The sequence below is a fragment of the Wyeomyia smithii genome, chromosome 2, assembly GCF_029784165.1.
Source record: "Wyeomyia smithii strain HCP4-BCI-WySm-NY-G18 chromosome 2, ASM2978416v1, whole genome shotgun sequence".
NCBI classification, from domain to species: Eukaryota; Metazoa; Arthropoda; class Insecta; order Diptera; family Culicidae; genus Wyeomyia; species Wyeomyia smithii.
The window spans coordinates 214,159,954-214,181,670 of record NC_073695.1 but is presented as its reverse complement, the minus strand read 5'-3'; the positions used below and the strand labels follow the sequence as shown (position 1 = coordinate 214,181,670).

Genomic DNA, 21,717 nt, shown 5'->3' with positions numbered 1-21,717 from the left:
GACCTAGGAGGTATTTTGGATACTGCGCTATCTTTCAAACTGCACTACAACGAGATCATCGCTAAAGCTAATCGACAACTCGGATTCATGTTTAAGATAGCCAACGAGTTTCGTGATCCGTTTTGTCTCAGATCGCTCTTTTTCTCTCTAGTGCGGTCTATCTTAGAATTCTGCTCCGTTGTATGGTGTCCATTCCACAACTCCTGGATTGCCAAAATTGAATCCGTACAACGTAAATTTGTACGATATGCGCTAAGATTCCTCCCTTGGCGCAATTCCTCAAATCTGCCAGCCTACACTGATCGCTGTCGGCTTTTAGGAATGCAAACTCTTGAGCAGAGACGATTCGAGGCGCAAGCTGTATTCATTGGTAAAGTTCTTTTAAATGAAATCGACGCCCCGGAAATCCTCGGCCACCTGGATAAATATGCCCCTGAACGATCTCTCAGACCAAGATCCCGGTTGAACCTGCCTCAACGCAACGCACAATATGGTCAATTCGACCCAATACGCTTTATGTCGGCCAGCTTTAACACAGTAGCAGATGCGTTCGATTTTAATATAACTGGCACAGCTTTTAAAAACAGAATTCGCGTTAGGTAACCTTTTGTGATAGTTTATTGACATTAGTATTAAGTTTTTCATTAAGACACACACTCTGTCAGATGAATTTTATTAAATTATAACAATTATAACCCGAAGAAATGAGTTGCCCAAAAAATTTCGAACCAATTATAGCAAATATTTTCCTCGTCTAATGCCTACTGAGTGTTAGGGCTTTCTCTACAACAAACTGAAAGTACCGGACACTTCAGTTTCGTTTCTTTCTTGCTACATTTCTAGCAAGAGCTTTAGTCGGTGATTTGGAAGTATTCAAACAACCAAACAGCAGCGGTGATTCAGCGGATCTAAATAAAGTTTTACAGAAGGAAATTACATTATTTTGTCTCAACGTAAAATTGTCATCGAACCTGAAGCGTTTGTTCGACGACATGAAAACTCTGAAACTTCCTCTTCTACAAATATTTGCAACAAAAATTGATCGCGAATTTCTGATGTAAACTTGAATATGTTTTGTTTTATTTAATTTTTTGCTTTTTTAGTTTGTTGTTCATGCGAGTTAATAATGAAATTTTAAATGTTTTTATGTTACCTTTTATTAATAAATTCCCAGGAAATGAGATTTTTCATTCCCGTTTCCCGGGAATATTGCAAACCCTAATTGTAGTCTATTGAACGTGAAGGTATTTACTAGGTAAATCAGGCATGCTGCGATTCATTCTTTATCTAATATCAAATATAAACAGACGTCCCTTAGTAAAAACCCTCAATGTTTTTTCATCCTTTGAACATCTCATTGAACCTGTTTATATTTTATAATCACGATGTAAGGGCTATGGATAGCTCAGAGGTGCAATCAAACCAAGCTAAACTAATCAAAACTATCAAAGAAGCAAAACGATAAATCTTCCTGGAAAGTCCATTTAGCAATAACATACGCAATCAATTCTCGACTACTTTGTTATAAGGTCGTATGTCTAAACATAAACAAAACGAGTGAGAGATGATTTATGCTTGTGGAGTACAAGGGATATAACTCTCACTCGTTTTATTTACGTTTAGACATACGACCTTATCACAAAGTAGTCGAGAATTCGTCTATGAAAAACAGTTCCAAAATTCGAATCATTTATGATCCCACTATACCCCAAAATGCGTTATTTTTCAGTCCTAGGTTCGATAGCCTGTCTTTTTCGCTTCCTCAGCGCCACAAGTGTTCTAGCTTAAAAGAGCAACCTTTAAAGAGAAACGTCAGCAATGTTACACTGCAGCAACAGGTATTCGGTTGATTCCACACACATTCAAGCGTGACGTCAAATAGTCAAAAAATACTTCTGCCGCCTGTCAGATGATACATGGAATTCGGCATTAATGACGTCATGTTTTGGGAGCGCCACACTACTGAAACTATCTAATCGTGATCCCTGTTGAAAATCGATTTGTTTTTCTTTCGCACTTCTGTTTGTCAGTCATCGAACCGAACAGAAAAGGCACCAAAAACTTACAAAGACTGTCGCATAAGCAGCAAATATTTTGTGCTCTTGGCAATAAATCAACAAAATCATGGTAGTTCACGCAACAGTGCTTGTTTTTGGAGTTAAGCTGGCTAAACGATCAAAATTATTTTTATTTTTAGCATGAAGTATTCTAGTAAAACATCTGGATCTGTCCTCTGTTTTAAGAGGGCCCAAGGAAAATACTAGCATACAGAGCAATGCCCACCAAATAATTGGAACTAAAGTTTGCTACTAACTTTTAGATGCGTAACTTTTTTTACGAATTACAAAACCACTGGCAAATAACGGGTACTATGGAGGATGTCAGGACTCGCGTCGGGGAAGCCGTAAATGTTATGCAGGTATTGTTACGATTAAGAAACTAGGATAAGTGCATGTCTGTGTACATAAACTGTTTGTTGCTTGATGTTACGTAAGTACTGTGCATATAATTTGTATCCAATCCTTGCAATCACCCCTCAGTGATTATGTTCATCTGTATTTCTTTTCATTCATGCCTCCATCACCACTGTCGAACTTTCAATGTTAGTGATAAGCGACGGTAAATGGAACTATAATACAATCATAAGGTTAAGGGATATAAATACTAATACTGCTTAGTCTGACTGTTGATGTATTATTGGTAACATTACACTAAACCGTCAAATTCGCAGTCCAACATCAGCATGGCCACCGAGAATGGACTACGTGTCGTCAGGCAGTACTCCGACGAGGGTCGAAACATGGCTATGAGGGTGAGCTCTTCGGAGGCACCTAACTATGTACAATAATTTCATAACGACAACACCATTGCAGGCACTGAGCGATGCCAACGCCGAAGCCAGTAGCGCTGCCAGAAATGCATGGTCGCATGTATTAGAGTTGATCCAAAGACTGAAAGACACCGCCAGAGATGTAGCAGATCCTACGATAATCTACGAACAATTACGAATACTGTTTCGGGATGAAAGTAAGCATTTGTTGTTCAATTTTCTTTAGACAACTTTAAACTTAACGAACAATTTTGTTTTTCTTAGTATCTCGCAACAATGCGTTTTTTATTCTTGTCGGACTTGGCTTTGGAACGACGGGCGGTGTCCTTTTAGGCGTTTGGTTAGCAAGACCCCATTTAGCAACACCAATCATGAAATCCATCGCCTGTACCTCCTTCCGTGATCCGGATAACGTAACGTTGTGCAATACAGCTGTTCCGCAATTCGAGTCTTCCTCCGATATACTGGTGCGTGTCCGGGCTGCTGCTTTAAATCGAATTGATCGTCGAATAGCGTTCGGGTATGGACGAACGCTTCGGCGGATGATAAAAACCTACGACGTGAACTACAATCCAGAACTTCCCCTCGTACTAGGACGATCATGCGCCGGCGTAGTGGAAGCCGTTGGAAAAGGATCGAAAAGCGGAATAGAAATAGGAGACGAAGTGTGGTTGGCTGCTCCTTGGTACGAGTCAGGAGCTGCGGCAGAGTTGGTAGTTGTGCCAGAAACGCGAATATCTCGAAAACCATTCCTCATTGGATTCGAAGGTGCTGCGAGCTTACCCTACAGTGGTTGTATTGCCTTGAGTTCAATGGATGCTCACGGTTTAACAGAACATACTTGCAAGGAAAAGCGAATTTTAGTACAGGACGCTTGCTCACCGGTGGGCTGTGTAATAACGCAACTAGCGAATAAGTGGGGTGCTCACGTTGCTGTTACGTGCCATACACGATCCGCTCCCGTTATTCATGAATTGGGTAAGTTTCTTTTTTTCTATTATTCGCTATGTTTGTCCTGACACACATTTTATTACATTTCAAACACGAAATCATACCGCTCGCAGAAGAAAAAGGTATTATTGATGTATTGTCTCAGGTTTTAACCAATAATCAATTCCTTTCTTCTAAACTTCCAGGTGCCGGAGATATAATCACCTTTGCCAATGAACATTTCCGTTCCAATTTCATCGACATCAATGTGGAAAAATCTAATCTGATCAACGAGCTGACGGCTCGGGAAAAGTTCGACTATATCTTCCTGACCACTCGACTTGCGTACGATTACAAATTTCTAAACAAATTCCTAGCGAAGGGTGGCACCATCATAGATACGGTTGAACCGGAGCTTGCGTCAGATGAATTTGGCCCGCTGACTAGAATGCTTCTCAGTGTACTTATCAAATTTCGGAAACTAGCGGCCGTTATCTTCCGAACACACCCAGATTGGGGAGGGCCTCATGTGTGTCACATGGTACTGGAACGGTTAGCAGGGTTCGTCAACGACGAAACATTGAAAACGGTTGTTGATAGGGTAAGTCATATCGCGCTAGTCACAATGAACGCATAATGGTTACAACAGTTGTTACTATTCTAGGTCTACACTCCAAACGAAGTCGAAAGAGCAATGGATCATATCTGCAGTGAAAAAAGTATTGGCAGCACTATCATTACCTTCCGATAGAAGGAATTGTGTATGTTCCGAATTTTAACTAAGCGCTGAAAAAAACGAAGAATGTATCGTGTTTCTACAGCTGTAACTGTTTGTAATTTTACAAAAGTTGAAAAAATGTCCCAACTTTTTTTACCCCTTGATGATAAAAGGTAATAACCATTAATGTAGTAATTAATTTTACCCTAGCTTGAAGGTCTTTCCGTGTAACTATTTCATAATTGTAAGTGTTTGTTTTTGTTACGAGGTTTTTAGAACTTTGAGTTTATTGTAAGGCTTAAATTTGTCGAACATAAGAAGCAAGAAAGTTGTGACTACTAAATTAGTTTTTGCAAAGAAATGCGAGGAAGAATTGAGTTCAATAAAACAGTCTTTAGAAAAAAAATATATTGCATATGTCATCGATTGGAATTATTTATTCGATATTGAAAAACACCGCCATCCGGTACATTTAAAACAGTTCCTCATACCAACTTTACATAAACTTTCCGATTCCCAAAATTACAATTGTTTTTAAATGAAGAATAAAAATACTGCTCGAAAGGTCTTAGATGACGTTTCGCCCATGTACGGTATATGAAAGAGCTGTCATTTAAGGCATTTCGAGCAGATTTTTATCCTTCATTCAAAAATCAAAGGAAAATGATAAACATTTTTTAAAAATCACGTTTTGCTCAGAAAATTGCACTCTTCCAGCTGATATATAAAAATCAGAAAACTGTTTAAAACTTTAGGACCCCATTGGTTGAAATATGCGTTCAGAACAAGGCCCTGCATTTTTCAGTATTATTCAACTTTTAATTTTTGAATTTTCAATAGTTGTCTGCATTTTCTGAGTTGCAAAAAAAGTGCTATTGTATTTGTGAAAGCCAGCCTAATCTTGTTTATTTATAAAAGTAAGTTTTTATCTTTTATTTTAACCCCCTGTTTAACTTCGAGTAGACTTTTGTTGATTTCAGCAGCAGACAGCGTTTAAAGCGTGATGCATCTCCAGATCGTGATTAAACTTGTTCAGTGGAAGAACATAACTTCGTAGTATGAAACGACCACAATAGGGGGTTTTAATTTGAAAAAATACCTGCTTTTTCTTATACTAATCGATAACCGACCTTTCAGTAGGCATAACGTAATTTGTCTTAGATCTCTACGAATTTTCTTTGTTTTTAGAATTGAAAAAATATATTTGTTTTAAATTTTCACTAACTGGCAAGTAGTGCACAGAGTGACATTGCTGTTGCTGGCTTTTGGGGAATATAACCCTGATAGTAAGCAAAATGACATTTCTGCTGCTGGCTTGTGAAAATTATAACCCTGGTTTACGTGTTATGACAGGGATGCCAGATGTTAATACATTTCTTGATATTGAAAACATTGGAGCGCGTGTGAATAAAAGTAAGTTTAATAGTCGGTTGATTAACCGCACTCGATTTAATATGTATAAAGGCATTGTTTTGTGGAGTGTGGATATTTGAAAAATGACCTGGCCACCCTGCGTCATGATTTCTTGACGGTAGGGTATGTCTTAAAACCACTTACAGTTGTTAAAATTCGAAATCGATTTTTTCAATAGTTTTGATGTTTTAATTAAGAAAAGTCAGTAGAATATGTATTTCTTTTGACATTTCTTATCAAAAGAAAAAATAATATACATACCTTTAAAACACCCTATTGTCTGAACCGCGTTCATTTAATTCGACTAGCTTTACCAAACAATTCAATCCATGATATTTTTCTCTGTGTCGAATAGAGCTGTGCTTTGGAAGCTTCTCTTTGCCGCAACCCTGATTCGATATAAAAAATATTAATGTCAGAAGATTACAATGTTTACAATTTTCGTACAGTGAATCAGAAAAGTCTCAAAATTTCAATTATTTAAATAGTTATTTATTCATGATTTTAATGAAATATGTTGTACATGAAAACGTATTTATTTTGAATGCAGTACAATGGAATCGCAACCGCAGACACATTGTACCGTGACTGAGCAGTTCCGTTGCTATTGTTTACTGTGTTTCTCCGACGGACCGGATTTTATCAAAACATTACCAACAACTCCTGAGGAAGGAAACGTTCAACAGAATATCGAAGCCCTTATTACAAAATATTTCCCAGAGGAAATACTTGATCTGAACGGGCAGATTTGTTGTAGTTGTTACCAGCAACTCAGAGACTTCCACCAGTTTTATTTGAAGATAAAAACAATTCAGTGGAAGCGTAAAATGAAAACGACTGTAAATGATGGTGCCTGTAATCTAGTTTCGTTTCAATTGGACACAACTATCAAAGAAGAAAAAATTGACGACACATACCACTTTGACCATTCTGGGGAGGTCGACGGTCTGAACAATTTCCTAGATGAACAGTTTGGATCACAGGCTGAACACAGCGAAAATGAAATTGCACAGAATCGCATTTTAGATTCTATTGTGAATGAATTTCAGTAAGAGATGTTTTATTGAATTAATGATTGCTTTTAACAAACTTTATTTATATTTAGAGCCAGCTCATTAGGTAACAATAACTTGAGTCGAAACAATGAGAGCATACCCAATCCAAAGCGCATAAAACGAAATTTTTCTGATTTGTGGCAGCCTTTGAACAATCCCAATGCTCGGTTACAAACCAATACGGGAAAATCTGACGCCGAAAAACTGGACGATGAATTCCACGAATATGACAAGCCACCAGATGAACCAACACAACAGTCGCACGTTTGCGGAGCGATGGAAGAATTAGAGCGTCTTCGCAAAGAAAACGAATGGCTCAAACGAAGAAACCATCTGCTCGTAACACGATTGCGGGATGTCCACGTCCGCAATAACGATCTTCTACAAGCTAACCGAGAACTAACAGAAAAGCTTAGAACTCACGATTCAAAATTGCTCGGAAAGCCCACTCCTATAGTTCATGAAACTGTGAAAACTCCTCCAGCGGCCTGTGCGTACTCCAAAGAACAAAGTTCTCCCATATTCATCACGTCACCTCCTACTGTTTCTCATCTACGGCAAAGTCGAGAGACAATTGCAAACAAATTCATATCGCTAAGTGGAGCGTACACGCTAGTAAGTATAACAATAGTGTATTACGCAAATTAAAATTTAATCTGTATGCTCCAGGATAACGGCGATATCGTGGTGATGGACTCAGTCATTCCGTGTCGTACGATGGTGGACATTGACGCAGTTGAACCCGGTGAAAAGTATGATCTCAAATTTATAAGCAAACTGGCAGTAGCACTTTGGGGACACGAACGGTTGGCAGTGAGCAGTGTCACGGGACGAAAATCGAATAACGCAGGACAAAATGCACCGCCAAGTATACAGCTGGAACCGGATAAGCTGACTTTCATCAAAGGTTAAGAGTACTGCAGTAACGTAATGTTTTCTACCTAAACATTCGTCCCTTCCACAGAAAAAGTTTACAATCGGGCAATGTTGGAAACGAACGATCGGTTACAAGCAATGGCACGGTTCGACGACTCACGTATCAATCGCTTACTGAACATAAAAATTCAAAATGCGAAAAGGAAAAAGAATCTGCATTTTTCTCCCACTTGATTGAGCAACTTTTAGCTGCATTTAGTTAATATACAAGTTTCGAAAAGTACGAATGATACACATAAAACATTCATGTATGTGGTTTATAAGAATAAGAAATTGAAGAACAAAAAATCGTCTAAGATCTCTTCTTGATTATCATTGAAAAAATCTCTCAAAACCCCTGCAGCATATCATTTCATGCATAGGATATGAAAAACTATTCTGTGGTCTTTATTGTTATTAGTTATATTTTTAGCTCTCGAGATTGAGCTCTATCCCATGATGTTGAGAAAAATCCAGAAATATGCTTATATCATTTTATTTTTCTGTTTATATATAGTTGTCCTCTTACAAACATTTCATAAATTAAAAGAACAAAAAGTATGCTACTCTACTGATTATACTAGCAATAATTATGCAGCCGCATCCTTCCGCAGTTCAAAATTTAGCACATGGTCTGCCATGTCCGGGCAAACCATATGCAGATATCAAATTTTAATAGCTAATCTAACGTTCTGCTCGGCTTCATCGAATAAATCTTATATCAATACAAAAATAATGACTTGCTTCTCATGTGATTGTAAGGATTTGCCTCGTTAAAAATAAATTTGGTTTCTCATCTGATTTCTGGATAGCGTCTTTGTTACCGATACTGGATAAAGACTTGTTGTATCAGTTTCTGAACAAGTCATGTTTTAGCTTGTCTAAAAACAGAACTAACCAGCCGATGGAAGATATAGTAAACTATATTCATTCAATAGATGCAAAATGTACGAGATATTAGGATTTTCACTTCAGTTGTTAGCAAACAAGAGGTTATTCGACATCGTCATCTTGGGTAAACTTCATTCGCTAATGATAATAAATTCTTTGATGGTTGCGAAATGAAAGCGATTTCTCCACGGACAATATGTCGGTAATCTAAATATTAACATCCAAGAACAAAACAACTTTAATCGGTTCGAAAACATACGTACCCTATCACACTAATGAACATTCTTGTTGTTGGAGAAAACTACAAATTCATTTAGAAGAATAACAGTTACTTGACGAGAATAAATTTCAACTCCTTTTTAAAAATCATTAATATACTTAACTAAGACGAGACGCAACCATCAGCCGGTTGTATGTTCCCTTTTCAATGTATTTATGTGACGTGTAAAATGAAGAATCACACTGACATTACTTTGAAATTGGGATTAATTTGACACAAAATGAAGCCGACTGAAGCGCTGAACTATCGCGATCTTCTAATATAGGTAGTGATTATTATTAAATAGTAGAATAGAATTGTAGCGAATCTCGACGAAAATCCGATTCGGTTTGCCATTTGTCGGTTTGCAAAGAAATTTCAGTGAATTGCAAATTGTGAATCCGATTTTCCTACCGGCCTTACACTGCTGTGAATGTTCTTTGCCATAGTGGGGCATTCCACTTTCCAACAACTCGTTTACTGATGGTATGGTGAAGAAGAAGGGCCTTTAATAGCACGATTCTTTCTGCCTGCCACGTTATACGGATGCGGATGCACACTGGAAAACAAACGATAAAGTGGTATTAGAAAAGCGCGTCATATTTTGAAAATATGCTCTTCTTTTTCGATACTTAAATTAACGTTGATTTATGCGGAGATATTTTTATGATGGGTTAAATAATCTTTATTTTTTATTAAAAATTAATGTAAAAAAAACGATAATAAAATATCTATGTGACTTCCACCGATTTATCTCTCAAAACTTTTCCAAAGTATTTTGACTTTATACCAATTGAAAATGACTAGAATGAACAACTCTCAATTGCACTCAATTGCTTTGTGTAAAACCATTTTTTTTTTTTGCTAGACGAAGTTGTACATATAAATCTTATTTTTTTGAAAAAAAAAAATACTTTCAATGTTACATACAGATACCAACAGATAATCTAGATGTCGAAAAACCAACAATTTTCTGAAGGTTAATACCCATTGTGTTGCGAACAATAACTGAACAAAACCCAAGCGTTATATTACGCATTCGGAACATGGCCTTCAAACATTCGTCACAAATTTCACATCTAACATCTGTTGTACAGGATAACGCAATTTAGGAATCGAATACCTCAGCATCCATTGCGCAATAGCGGGTAGTCCAGGTATTGAATGATTAGTTTTCGAACAGCGAATTTAAAACCTAGTCGTAGTTTGTGGTTAACGAAATTAGATGGAACGCTTATACCTTGTTGTAATGTGTCCACTTCCGTTCGATGAAGGCAGTGCTAGTGGGGACGAAGCCGGCGATCGAATGCCCCTGCGTGGCGTTACTGACGGAGCAGCAGGCCCACCAGTTATGCGGTTACGATTGTGTGTTGTTGTCGATTGCTGCTGTTGGTGTTGTTGATACTGTCCGCTACTACTCGGAGAAGTCACGTTGTACGGACTGTTTGTAATAGCACGAATATGCGGTGGGCTAGACGGTTTGTAATGGAGAACAGTTGCAGGTAATTTATGGTTTCGATGAAAATATCAATTCTAAACAATCACGCCATTATACATTCGTTATTTTGATATTCATTGACGATACACGAGTCAAAAATCAAACGTTCAAAAAAAAATCAAAACATATAAACCCGAATTGATGTGTAGTTTAGCCCACTATTCTATGCTTACAATTTATTTATACAATTTCGAATAAAATCGATCAAAGACTTACTTTGGCTGATTTGATGGTAGTTCCATAATTTCTGGTCCGGATCGTCTACCTCCAGAGAGACTTAGAGAACTGCGCGCTTTAGTCTGAAACTCTCGATCAAAATCCTCAGCTTCTTCATCATCCAGATTGATGAAATCCTGACGCTCTTCTTGAGATCCAGTGCGTACATTTTGTTCACGCTCGATTATGTGGGCTCGTTCGCCAATGTGGTGCCCGATGGCCATTTTCTTTGTACCGGATCTGCTGTCTTGAACGGTTTTTCGTGTTTCCTTGATTCCCCCTGGACCAGTACGAGTGCTCGATGTAGCCTGGTAAACCTGGGGCCCATCCGGACCCGAGGTCATCGAAAACACACTGCTAGTACAATACGATGGTGAATTGTTGCTATTCAATAAACGATTCATATTCATGCTAGGCCCCATGAAAGGCATCATTGCGGAACCGCCCCGAGGACCGACAAGTGAGGGACCTGCAATACTATCGAGTCCGCCTAACATTCCGAAGGGATCCGCAAACAATGAATTCATCATATTATTCATTTGCCTCATTGAGCGCATATGGTGTCTATAAAAATATAGAGAAAAAAAGTCTATGTAGTGAATCCCGAGCCCTGCAAAACCATTCCGATAGATTGTTTACATTACAAAGACTGATGCAATCGCACAAAAAAATACAATTCATTTTGTATTGAATAAAACAAAAGCGCTTCCTAATGGATTTTTCCGCGTTAAATTTTGGTGCGTTGCAGTTGATTTTCACATTTTTATGAGGGTGCTTTGAAAACAAATTATTTCGAGATTAAATAAGCTTTACCCAAAAATTGGATCATCCTCTAAATCGCCCATCATTCCAAACAGAGACATTCTTCAATATCACTTGGATTTTAAACTTTTGAAGCACTTTTTACAGTTGTTTCAACAAATTCTTCACAATTTCTTTGCAAATATTACAATCCCAAATTAAAACGTATTACCAACTTTACAGTAATAAAAGTTTTTGACACCTCTGGAAGTGCTCATGAAACTACTAGAAAAATCATCAGTGTTCTCGAGGGTAGTTTGTAAAGGACGTTACGAAAAAAGGGGCAACAACATATTTGGGGGACTTTACAGAAGACGAGCGAGTGGCGAGTTACTCGCCTGATCAATTTTGATATAACAGATGGCGAGTCGGTTGGATTTTGAACGAGTAGTTCGTCTGCGAAAATGCCCTGCTCAGTTCCCTAATACAATATTTTTTTTATCTTTCAAAAATGAGATTCAATTAGAGGTTCGATTTACAACAATATCCATAAGAGTTCATCTTGAATTCTCTTGGAATGACACACATTAACACACCATTTGAATCGAACCAGATCTGGAAAATGGATTGGGAAACGAGTTAGTTCAGCTTTTGCGTTTGCTAAGCAATTTCAGAGTCTAGAGAATAGTTCATTTGAATTACATTTATGCAATGTGATTGTGAACAATAATATGCAAAAAGTATTTGTAAACGCTGAAATTGCGTTGCGGATTTATTTGAGTCTAATGATCGCAACTGGGGAAAGGTCTTTTTTAAAGATGAAACTAATAAAAAATAGGTTGCGTACGACTATGGAGAATGACAGGCTATCAAACTTAGCATTGTCAAGTTGTAAGTACGACATACTGAAGGAGTGAATGTTGATTATTTAATCAATAAGTTCTCTGCAAAAAAACTCGTAAGAAAAAATTCTAACATTGGTAACTTTTCAATAACAAATAAATGTTTTTAACTCGCACGATAAAAAACGGATTTGTTTTATTTTGGGGCCCTCACTTAAAACTCCGCCCCGGGCCCTCACAATCGTAAATCCGGCTCTGTTTATACCGTCGACTGATCACGGGTTGTCCAGCTGAAAAAACAGCATATAAAATAGCATTTTATGATTTTTATGGCCAGGTTACTGGAATTTAATTTTTTCTAACTTTTGCGCAAATGCAATGCCAATTCACTGTAAAATGTCCGGAGATAATGGATCGTGAAACGTAAAAAAAAAGGATGATGATGATAAATATCATATCATGAAAATCTCCTAAACGTAGTTATCAAACGACACATTAATAATTACAGTCGATATACCAAATGTGAAAGCTATCAAAATTTTCCCTCTTTGAACGTTACATGCTCGTTTCAGTTTTCATATAATGCGTCCTAGTATCCAGCTTTTTACGCGCCATAATGGCGGACGCTATAATGCAAAGTTCGTAATAAACTACCCACCCTTTTGACAACTCTGCTTACGTCAGTTTGAAGTCTTCATACAATTTATCAAAAGAAAAATATCTCTGACAACATTTGTGTTGCCAAGTTTTCAGAAATCGCAAATCTTACGTAAGCAGAGAGGTTCGCATATTACGAACACGCATTATAGCGACCGCCATTATGGTGCGTAAAAGGCTGGATAGAAATGAATCATAACAGTAGACTAATTTTAGAAATTTACTATTTTCAGATTACCACTTTTCAAACTACAGGATTTTTCTTGATGGTACATATGAAAAGTCGATTTTATTTTTAGATAAATGAAGTCATTTCTGCTGGGATGCATCTTATCGACCAACGCCTATTAAACGAAGTGATTCAACGGATTTAAATTTTATTTTGAAACTTGCGCGCATGAATGAATATCTGGATTTCGTTGAATAAAGTAAGTCGCATTTAGTCTACTTTAATAATTCCTGTATTTCTCATTAAAAAAATTATCCCAATTACTTAGATAATAATGAGCATTCATTATTGAACTATGTGTTATTTGGTACCTAGAAATAAAATATGAACGAACCGAACTTAGCTCTAAATAACTTATACTTGGCTATAAATTTGCTTGAATATCACGCTCTCAGTACTTTGTATTTTCGACTACACAATTAGTTTTTTTAGATTCATTCTGAATTGTTTAATAAAGTCACAAGAAAATCCAATCTATTATTATTTAGAACCTTATTATATCGCGTCTTTTTAACGAGTATCTCATAATTTATGAGTATATTTCACGCGGCACATATCTCTCGCGCAAAAAGGCGTCTCCAGTGTATTACATTTTCAGGTCTAGGTTCTGATCAAACATTTTCAATAATTCTTCATTAGGATTCGATTCTTCGTCTTGCATAGCTACAAGTTCATTACTCTCCATTTTTATTTTCTTCATAAATTTAACTAAATTACTTTCTACAGCGGGGGGTTCCTTTTTTTCAAGATTAGGAGCCTGTTCAACCTCCTGATCAATTACAATCTCATGTAATCCTCCGTGAATGGAACTTGATTTCGAAGCGCTAGCTCCATAGGCTTCTGCAGAATTCATATCATTCGAACTGCTCTGTATATTCAGTTGTTGAACAAGAGTATCAATCTCGTGACTCCCTGTCGCGAGTTCATCAGATTTTGCTTTTTCCTTTTCTTTACTATGCATTAGATCTTTCAAAGCCTGAAGGTTTGCAGTTTTAGCATATATGTTTTCTCCAATGTAATTAATGTAATAGTTATAAAAAACATTATTTTCCAACGCAGTTTCAAATTCACCATTTGATTTTTGTAGTCCCATGCGAATTAAAATAGAAATTTTAGTTGAATATGGCTTGAGCCATTTGTACACTTTTCGATGAACTATCGTTTGATCATCCTCACACAGCGTTTCCCACATTTCGATGATTGATTTTTTAACGTTGTCGATGAGAATTTGCTTTCTCATTTCAGGGATTAGCCGACCAATTCCATCCAGATGGCGAAATGTCAGATCCATAAGTGCCTGCGAGCTTTTGTTCGTAAGAAACATTTGCCATTTGAAAATCATTATCATCAAGTCCCAAAGTTTATCCATCGAACTGACGTCAAGGCGCATCAGTGAACAGCAGGCAATGTCAGTTAGTAATATTCGAGTTTGTTGTACACTTAACATGTTATGCTGATAAGCCGTTGATATGTAATGAAGGAATTTAGGATCCAGTAATACTTCGGTGATTTCACGAAGGACTGTGTTTCAGAAACGAAAGAAATGAAATACGCATTTATTAAATATTAGTTTTATATTTAGTTGGGAATGCTTTGACATAATGAGTTCCATAATATATCCAGCTTTTTACGCGCCATAATGGCGGACGCTATAATCAAAAATTCGTAATATGTTACCTACCCTTTTGACAACTCTGCTTACGTCAGTTTGACTCTTCATGTCTTTCGCACGAAAAACAATAAATCGGGCAACATTAATTTTTCCAAAACTGCAGAAATCACAAATCTGACATAAGCAGAGAGGTTCACAAATTACGAACGCGCATTATAGCACCCGCCATTATGGTGCGTAAAAGCTGGATAGACCATTTTACGAAACGTTCCAAAACTGAATTCATGAAGAAAATTTTGACAGGAAGCCTGCTTACATAACGCACGTAAAAGCAAAGAATCGCAATCGCAGATTCGTATAAATTTTATGTCACCACTCCCCGGAGCATCACGTAATTTGTAGACGACTCCTAAACATGAATCGATACTACTATTTTATTTTTCTCTGTGTATGCAGTGACTGCAATAACATGGCCGCCTGCTTTGTTAAATCTGTCACTGTAAGGCAATGAGCATAAAACTCATTGACTGTATGGATCACCAATGGTATGTGCCAAAAGTAGGGAAATCTGTCAAACAACTAGCCAAGTCCTCAGTAAACAAAACAACCATAAACGTTTTGTTTCTGTAAAGCTGTTAGTATACCGCATTCTATCATTTTAAACAAAACCAGAAAGGTAAGACAGTTTAAATAATACGATTCATTTAACATTATTCTTATACATTTTACAGAGAAATGTCTGGACTGGAATCCTATGTGAATAACACCGTGTCGATTATTACAGCGGACGGTCGAAATTTCGTTGGAACTTTGAAAGGATTCGATCAAACTATCAATATTATCCTAGACGAATCGCATGAGCGCGTTTATTCCATGAATGCTGGAATCGAGCAAGTCGTCCTGGGACTTCATATTATACGTGGAGACAACGTAGCAGTTATTGGGCAGTTGGATGAAAGTATAGACAGTAAACTTGATTTTGCTTCCATTCGTGGCATGCCTCTAGAACCAGTAGTTCATTGAAACATAACTTTAATAATATATAATGTAAATTATTCCTCAATGTGTAGTTTTTATTCAATGTTACCATTGAAGGCTACATTTAGATGGTATGTTCATAACTGTCGATGAATTCATGTTTATTCCACTAGAAAAATTATTGAAAGCAAACCGATGCTCTGAACTAGCGATTTGATATTAGATTATGCTCTACTGTTTAGAATGATTCATTAGATTGAATATTAGGTTTCAAAACTATTTCAAATATGCATAATATCAACATTTACCATCCGAAACACAATTCAACGATTTGGCTAAGATAACGCTTCCTTACACGGAGAAATGCAAAAAGATCTTGTTCGTTCTACCATGAATTCGCCTTGACAACGTTAATAACTGCCTTTATCGATCTCTTCGATCCGAAGCAATCTGATCAAATTTCTCATGATCTGAACATAGAACAGAAACAATTAAAAAACTGTAAGATAATTATACATTCGAAAGAGACAAAAACCCCTTTGACGAAGTCTTGAAGTCCTATTCTCGAAATCATCTTTGCCAGTCAGAAGAAAATTTGCGAATGTCTCATGAAAATATTTTTTGCTGTGCTTGCATAAAAAAAAACTCTTGTTCGATTCATCTGTGTCTCGCAAGTTCACATCTTTTGTTAATTCTTTGGCAATCCATTAGTGAGCCGTTGAGAGCAAAAGTGGTACAAGTGCCATTTTTACACTTTTTGGGTTTTCTGCGTAAATTGATGCAGAACGCAATAATATGATAGAATATTGAAGAAAAACCGAGATCTGATAACCTAAACTAAAGTTATAGCCAACACAATTTTTGGTAATTAACATAATCACCATTTCGTTGAGAGCAAAAGTGGTACATGTCCAGTCTGTGCATGTTAGACGAATTGTGAGTCGAGGATCTTAGGATATAAAACAATCATGTCTTCAGCAAAGTTGGTCAAGTGATTAAGTACTTTCAGATGAAGATCTGTCTGCTTTGGAAGTTTCTCACTACGTGGCGCTTTTGTAACTATTTTGTAACAGAAAGCATTTTACCTATTTCAGTAACAACTCGTATGCTGTTACCAAATACAAATACACTAGCGCCACGAAGAGACAGAATTCCGTAACAAACAGATCATCATTCTATAGTACTCAATCTCTTGGACAACTCTACTGAAGACATGAATGTTCTATGTCCCAAGATTAGCGAGCTATAATGCATCCTTCATGCTCAGACTGGACATGTACCACTTTTGCTCTCAACGTTTTTTGGTTGTCATTATTTTTCCAATAGAACAAAAGTAGTACATGTTTTTCCATTGAAGTTTGTGTAAGTTTCTCAACCAGAACTCGTTATGCTTTTATGCACCGTATTTTGAAACTTTCCAGTAATGATTCAGTGCAGTTCTGTTGAAAAAAATTGTTGAAAATAATTTACTATTTGAGTATTTTCGTTCATCGCGTCTCCTGAAAAATTTACTTAATGGCACATGTACCACTTTTGCTCTCAACGGCTCAAGTATACCTGAAACACATTTAGAAATATGTCTGGCAACGTTGTGTATCGATGTCGCTGCAGTTTGCAGCAGTGCAACATTTTTTAATGGTAATGTATCAAAACAAACTGAAGAAGACATATGGATGTTAAAAATTACGTTTGAAATATTTTATCCCATCTTTGGGTTTCTCAAAAATGTATGGTACATTAAATTCATGCGTGTGATTTAGAAAGATGAAAAAGTCAGATGAAGTACTCCCTGAACGCCTATCCTAATTATAAGAAATGAAGATTCTCATATAAATAACCTATACGCCTACCTTGAGCCGATTTATCTAGTGGTATTGTCTGTGCCTTCAAACGCTGGTCAATCACGTATAACATTTCGCAGCCCAAATTAAGGATTATAAAGAGGTTAGTGACCGTCATTTTCAATAAATTATAATTCAACAACTTTGAAACTGTAACCTAATCGTAGCGACTTCGAGAAAAATATCCTTCTTGCACTTAGTTTCAGTACCATGAAAATGAGTTTGTTTGTGGCAACGGAAACCATGGTGAGCCATTTCCACTGACGTAATAAGGAAACGGTACAAAGGAACACTTAGATCCTTCTCAGTACACAGCATCCAATAAACATTTAACTCCGTAAATTACGTGTATTTATGTAGTTTGAATATAATTCAGAGATAAACAAAGATTGCTTTTCGAATATTTAACTTATTAAAAATTATGCGTATTCTGGCGTACATCATATTATCTATAGGATAATCACTCTTTCTCACCTAGAATCTAGTTACGCTTATGATTTGCATATGCAGCTTTTATGCAGTTGATGTGTTCAAATCAACCTTTTAGGCTAACGACACGTGCTCTCGAATGGATACTTTTCAAAATGCCGTCCTTAGAACTCTAAATGAATTATGAATATAATTGAAATGAATGCTGCAATATCTATTCTAAATATGACATTTTCTAACAGAATATTTCTAAAAAAGGGCGTCATGCACTAAGTATTTGTTTTATGTGTTCTTTAGTATTATAGAGGACATCATGGATGCATACGATATGTACGCAGCATTGTGGAAAAAAATTGTTATCAGCGGCATGGAAACACAGGTCTCTAATGATCTTAAGGAATGTCGTACAAGTAGCGAAATTGTCAATTACGTCCACCAAATACTAAATGCATCCGGGCTTATGAATCAGATAAGTTTTAAAGAAGATTGCAAAAATGAAACAAAAGCCATCAACTGCCGTAAACAAGGCAATGATTTTTTTAATCCGAAAATCAAACTTTACATCAAAGCTATCGAGTGCTATAATGAAAGTATTGCTCTGTCCGAAGTAGGATCAGAGGCGTTGGGCATTGCGTATGCCAATAGATCGGCAGTATGTTTTGAATTGAAAGAGTACCACGACTGTTTAGAAAACATTCGACTTGCCCTAGAAAATCCATATCCAGCGCATTTAGTACCCAAATTGACCAAACGACAAACGGATTGTTTGAAAATGATAAACAATGTTAACCGTAACGCATCTGATGTGAATAAAAAAGATCTGAAATTATGCCACAAACCCAATGCCAACATACCTTTTGTATCCGACTGCTTGGAACTAAAAGAGGATGAAAAATTTGGAAGATACTTAACTACAAACCGTAATTTATATGCAGGTGACTTAGTGGTTATTGAAAAACCCTTTTCATTTTTACTTGCCGCAAAATTGCGCTATCTCAATTGTGACTTTTGTCGTAATGATAAATTCCTCATATTAATACCATGCGCTAATTGCTCCGTTACTATGTTTTGCTCCGATACTTGCCGGCAAAAAGCACAGGAAAGTTATCATCGAATTGAGTGCTGTGTTATTAAAAATATGCAACAGTTGTTTACTAAAGTAATTTTGATGGCTCTAAGAACTACCACAGTGGCCATTTCTACATTCAATTTTGAGTTTGACGAATTAAAACAGCAACTTGAATCTATCGAAAATACAACTGTTAATCCATTTCATCTCAACTGGAATAATATCAGTACTAAAGAAATTTATAAAACAATTCATAAACTGTCGACGAATCAAAATTTACGTACTGCGAGTGATTTGACTCAACGGTCTGTATATGCTATCGTTATGAGCGATATGCTGTTGAGCAAAAGCCCTCTGAAACACATGTGTAATGGTAATGAAACCCACATTGATTTATTAAGAAGCCTCTTATTTCATCATGCTCAAACTGCACCTGTTAATATGCATTCTTTGATGTATATGGATTACTGCCCAGAGGAAAATGAACAATTTCAGCAGCTTCCACTAGGATGTGGATCATTCCCTATACTGAGCAACATTAACCATTCATGCGCGCCAAATTTAGTGCGAATTACGCTGTCTAACGGTCACGTAGCAGCGCTTATAAACAGACCAATCAAAAAGGGAGAACAACTTTACGATAACTATGGGTGAGTTTGGTATTATTTGTCAACACTTTCTACCTTCTAACTTTATTACTAACATATGTGTGTACAAAAATTCTTCACCGTAGCTAATTCGATGCTTAGGTTTGGAAAACTACATATCCCAAATGCATGTTGAAACGATACTAATTATCTACTTTTCTACAGTTACCATCATTGTCTAGAAACACTCTCAGAGCGGCAAATCGGTCTACGCGGACAATACTGCTTCCGGTGCCAATGTGAAGCCTGCAAAAATAACTACCCACTTTACTATGATCTTGATCATGCACAATTACCACCGGGTGTGGTGAATCCAATAAACACCGAGGAACTAGAAGAACTCAGAAAGCATAACTTGAAAACAGCATTGAAAAAAATACCAGAGTATTGCCAATTCCTGAACGAGTTTGATACGCAATATCCCAATTATGAGGTTAGCTCTGTTCAGGAAGCACTACTGCGCTGTTTTCAGATCGCTTACGCCTATCAGACACGTAAACTCAATTATAGGAGTTTGTGTCGTCTATAAAATATTGGAGTTATCGTATATCCTAACATTTAAGTATGACACAGTAAAAAAAATTTAACCATACCAAATAAAATATGTATATCTTAACGATTTCATTACAGCCTATTTATATCTATTTTTACAATTGAGTGCCTTTAAAATTCGAATATATATTTTTTCCCTACAAATCCCTGAATATCGAGAGCGTTTGTGAGAGCTTTTTCATAATTTATAAATGCAATCAGTTCATGTGCTGGTGCTGCTAATGCGTTCTTTACAATTAATCCGAACAATTCTTCAAACATCTCTGATCTTTTCGGACTTAGACTGTTTTCCTTTGTCCAGCGAGTCATCCAAAATCCGCAGTATTTTAAATCTTTAAAAATGAGAGACGCTGTTGGGACGGTGACCGGCTCCCGCGACATCCCACCGTAGGTCACCATGATTCCCTGATTATCGAGATGACGAGAAACTTCTAAAGCATTTTTTCCACCGACACAGTTTAGAGCTAACTTCGGTTTCTTGAATATTCCATCTTTGAATATTTTCGTCGTCCTTAGTTCTTCCTCGGTAATTATTTCTGCTGCCCCTAAATTTTTGAGATAGTCCCGCAGTTTACCAAAGTCTGCTCTATCTCGAACGACTCCAACGCAATCAATACCCCATGCACGACACAGCTGAATAATGGCTTGACCACATGCTGAGTTAGCTCCGTTCTGTATTACTGAATCACCTGCCTTCAGTGAGACAAAATCCTTCAGCATGCGATACGCAGTGCATGGGTTTACAGTTATGGTGGCAGCTTCGGCTAGTCCTATTGTTTTGGGCACTTTCATCAGGTTGATTTCCTTATAGATTGCATGTGAGCGCCAAGTTCCCAATCCTGTTGCAAATGTAACGACACGATCACCGGCTTTCAACCGAGATCCTTGATCTCCGACGGCCACTACCTCCGCTACACATTCGTTACCGCCAACTGCAGGAAATGACGGTTTCACTGGATATTTCCCTAAGTAAAGAATCCAGCTCTGAATATAATGTTTTAGCAACATTTGGACAATTTATTTATACAAACCTTGAATGGTATTAATGTCAGCTGGGTTGATAGGAGCATACAACGTCTTGATTAGCACCTCACCCGGAGACGGTTCGGCTAGCGTTTCCTTCTGAAGTTTTACCACTTTCGCAGGGTCACCAAACTCACTGTACCTCAGCACAGATGCTAGTACACTCATGTTACGCTGCAAATGCACTTGGGCCAGTAGAGATTTGCGAAATAGTACGGACATTCTAAACAGCGTCTACGTATTTGAGATTACCAGAAATTTGACGATTTTTTTTTTATTTTTCTCGCTTTGGCTCAGACCTGTTGGTCCATGACAGCCAAGTCTTATGCGTTACTGTCAAGTGACAGTTTGTATCGAAAAAATGAATTTATT

The 21,717-nt window shown here is 37.1% G+C and overlaps 7 protein-coding genes across 11 annotated transcripts; 4 read left to right on the top strand and 3 right to left on the bottom strand.

Moving 5' to 3' along the window:
* Positions 1-1,990: 1,990 nt before the first annotated feature.
* LOC129721810 (reticulon-4-interacting protein 1, mitochondrial-like) lies at positions 1,991-4,661 on the top strand. Of its 2 annotated transcripts, none has more exons than XM_055674815.1 (7): positions 1,991-2,127; positions 2,198-2,419; positions 2,732-2,812; positions 2,874-3,027; positions 3,095-3,808; positions 3,967-4,361; positions 4,425-4,661. In XM_055674815.1, exons 2-7 carry the CDS (start codon positions 2,321-2,323, stop codon positions 4,509-4,511), a joined length of 1,530 nt encoding a protein of 509 aa, XP_055530790.1. In that variant the 5' UTR covers positions 1,991-2,127; positions 2,198-2,320; the 3' UTR covers positions 4,512-4,661. The 2 variants fall into 2 exon arrangements, with proteins under 2 accessions (XP_055530790.1, XP_055530791.1); XM_055674816.1 differs by having other exon boundaries at positions 2,608-2,812.
* A 1,646-nt stretch (positions 4,662-6,307) lies between these two features.
* Positions 6,308-8,178, top strand: LOC129723660 (uncharacterized). Its single transcript, XM_055677998.1, has 4 exons — positions 6,308-6,939; positions 6,997-7,561; positions 7,616-7,853; positions 7,911-8,178. Exons 1-4 carry the CDS (start codon positions 6,446-6,448, stop codon positions 8,054-8,056), a joined length of 1,443 nt encoding a protein of 480 aa, XP_055533973.1. The 5' UTR covers positions 6,308-6,445; the 3' UTR covers positions 8,057-8,178.
* Positions 8,179-8,341: 163 nt separating this feature from the next.
* Positions 8,342-11,714, bottom strand: LOC129723661 (myeloid leukemia factor). Its single transcript, XM_055677999.1, has 4 exons — positions 11,539-11,714; positions 10,726-11,289; positions 10,252-10,482; positions 8,342-9,570 (listed from the first exon to the last, which is right to left on the bottom strand). The coding sequence occupies exons 1-4, from the start codon at positions 11,586-11,588 to the stop codon at positions 9,489-9,491; spliced, it is 927 nt and encodes a 308-aa protein (XP_055533974.1). The 5' UTR covers positions 11,589-11,714; the 3' UTR covers positions 8,342-9,488.
* A 1,689-nt stretch (positions 11,715-13,403) lies between these two features.
* Positions 13,404-17,886, bottom strand: LOC129723082 (protein OSCP1). Its single transcript, XM_055677046.1, has 2 exons — positions 17,635-17,886; positions 13,404-14,715 (listed from the first exon to the last, which is right to left on the bottom strand). The coding sequence occupies exons 1-2, from the start codon at positions 17,741-17,743 to the stop codon at positions 13,781-13,783; spliced, it is 1,044 nt and encodes a 347-aa protein (XP_055533021.1). The 5' UTR covers positions 17,744-17,886; the 3' UTR covers positions 13,404-13,780.
* On the top strand, positions 15,284-16,070 carry LOC129723083 (U6 snRNA-associated Sm-like protein LSm8). Its single transcript, XM_055677047.1, has 2 exons — positions 15,284-15,482; positions 15,538-16,070. The coding sequence occupies exon 2, from the start codon at positions 15,542-15,544 to the stop codon at positions 15,827-15,829; it is 288 nt and encodes a 95-aa protein (XP_055533022.1). The 5' UTR covers positions 15,284-15,482; positions 15,538-15,541; the 3' UTR covers positions 15,830-16,070.
* Positions 17,149-20,404, top strand: LOC129723079 (SET and MYND domain-containing protein 4). 4 transcript variants are annotated; one of them, XM_055677042.1, is made up of 4 exons: positions 17,149-17,728; positions 17,793-17,871; positions 18,352-19,773; positions 19,936-20,404. In XM_055677042.1, the coding sequence occupies exons 3-4, from the start codon at positions 18,368-18,370 to the stop codon at positions 20,297-20,299; spliced, it is 1,770 nt and encodes a 589-aa protein (XP_055533017.1). In that variant the 5' UTR covers positions 17,149-17,728; positions 17,793-17,871; positions 18,352-18,367; the 3' UTR covers positions 20,300-20,404. The 4 variants fall into 4 exon arrangements, with proteins under 4 accessions (XP_055533017.1, XP_055533018.1, XP_055533016.1 ...); XM_055677043.1 differs by lacking the exon at positions 17,793-17,871 and having other exon boundaries at positions 17,150-17,728; XM_055677044.1 differs by lacking the exons at positions 17,149-17,728; positions 17,793-17,871 and adding an exon at positions 19,857-19,872 and having other exon boundaries at positions 19,645-19,773.
* On the bottom strand, positions 20,377-21,694 carry LOC129723080 (enoyl-[acyl-carrier-protein] reductase, mitochondrial). The gene is made up of 2 exons (XM_055677045.1): positions 21,354-21,694; positions 20,377-21,287 (listed from the first exon to the last, which is right to left on the bottom strand). Exons 1-2 carry the CDS (start codon positions 21,565-21,567, stop codon positions 20,434-20,436), a joined length of 1,068 nt encoding a protein of 355 aa, XP_055533020.1. The 5' UTR covers positions 21,568-21,694; the 3' UTR covers positions 20,377-20,433.
* Positions 21,695-21,717: the final 23 nt, after the last annotated feature.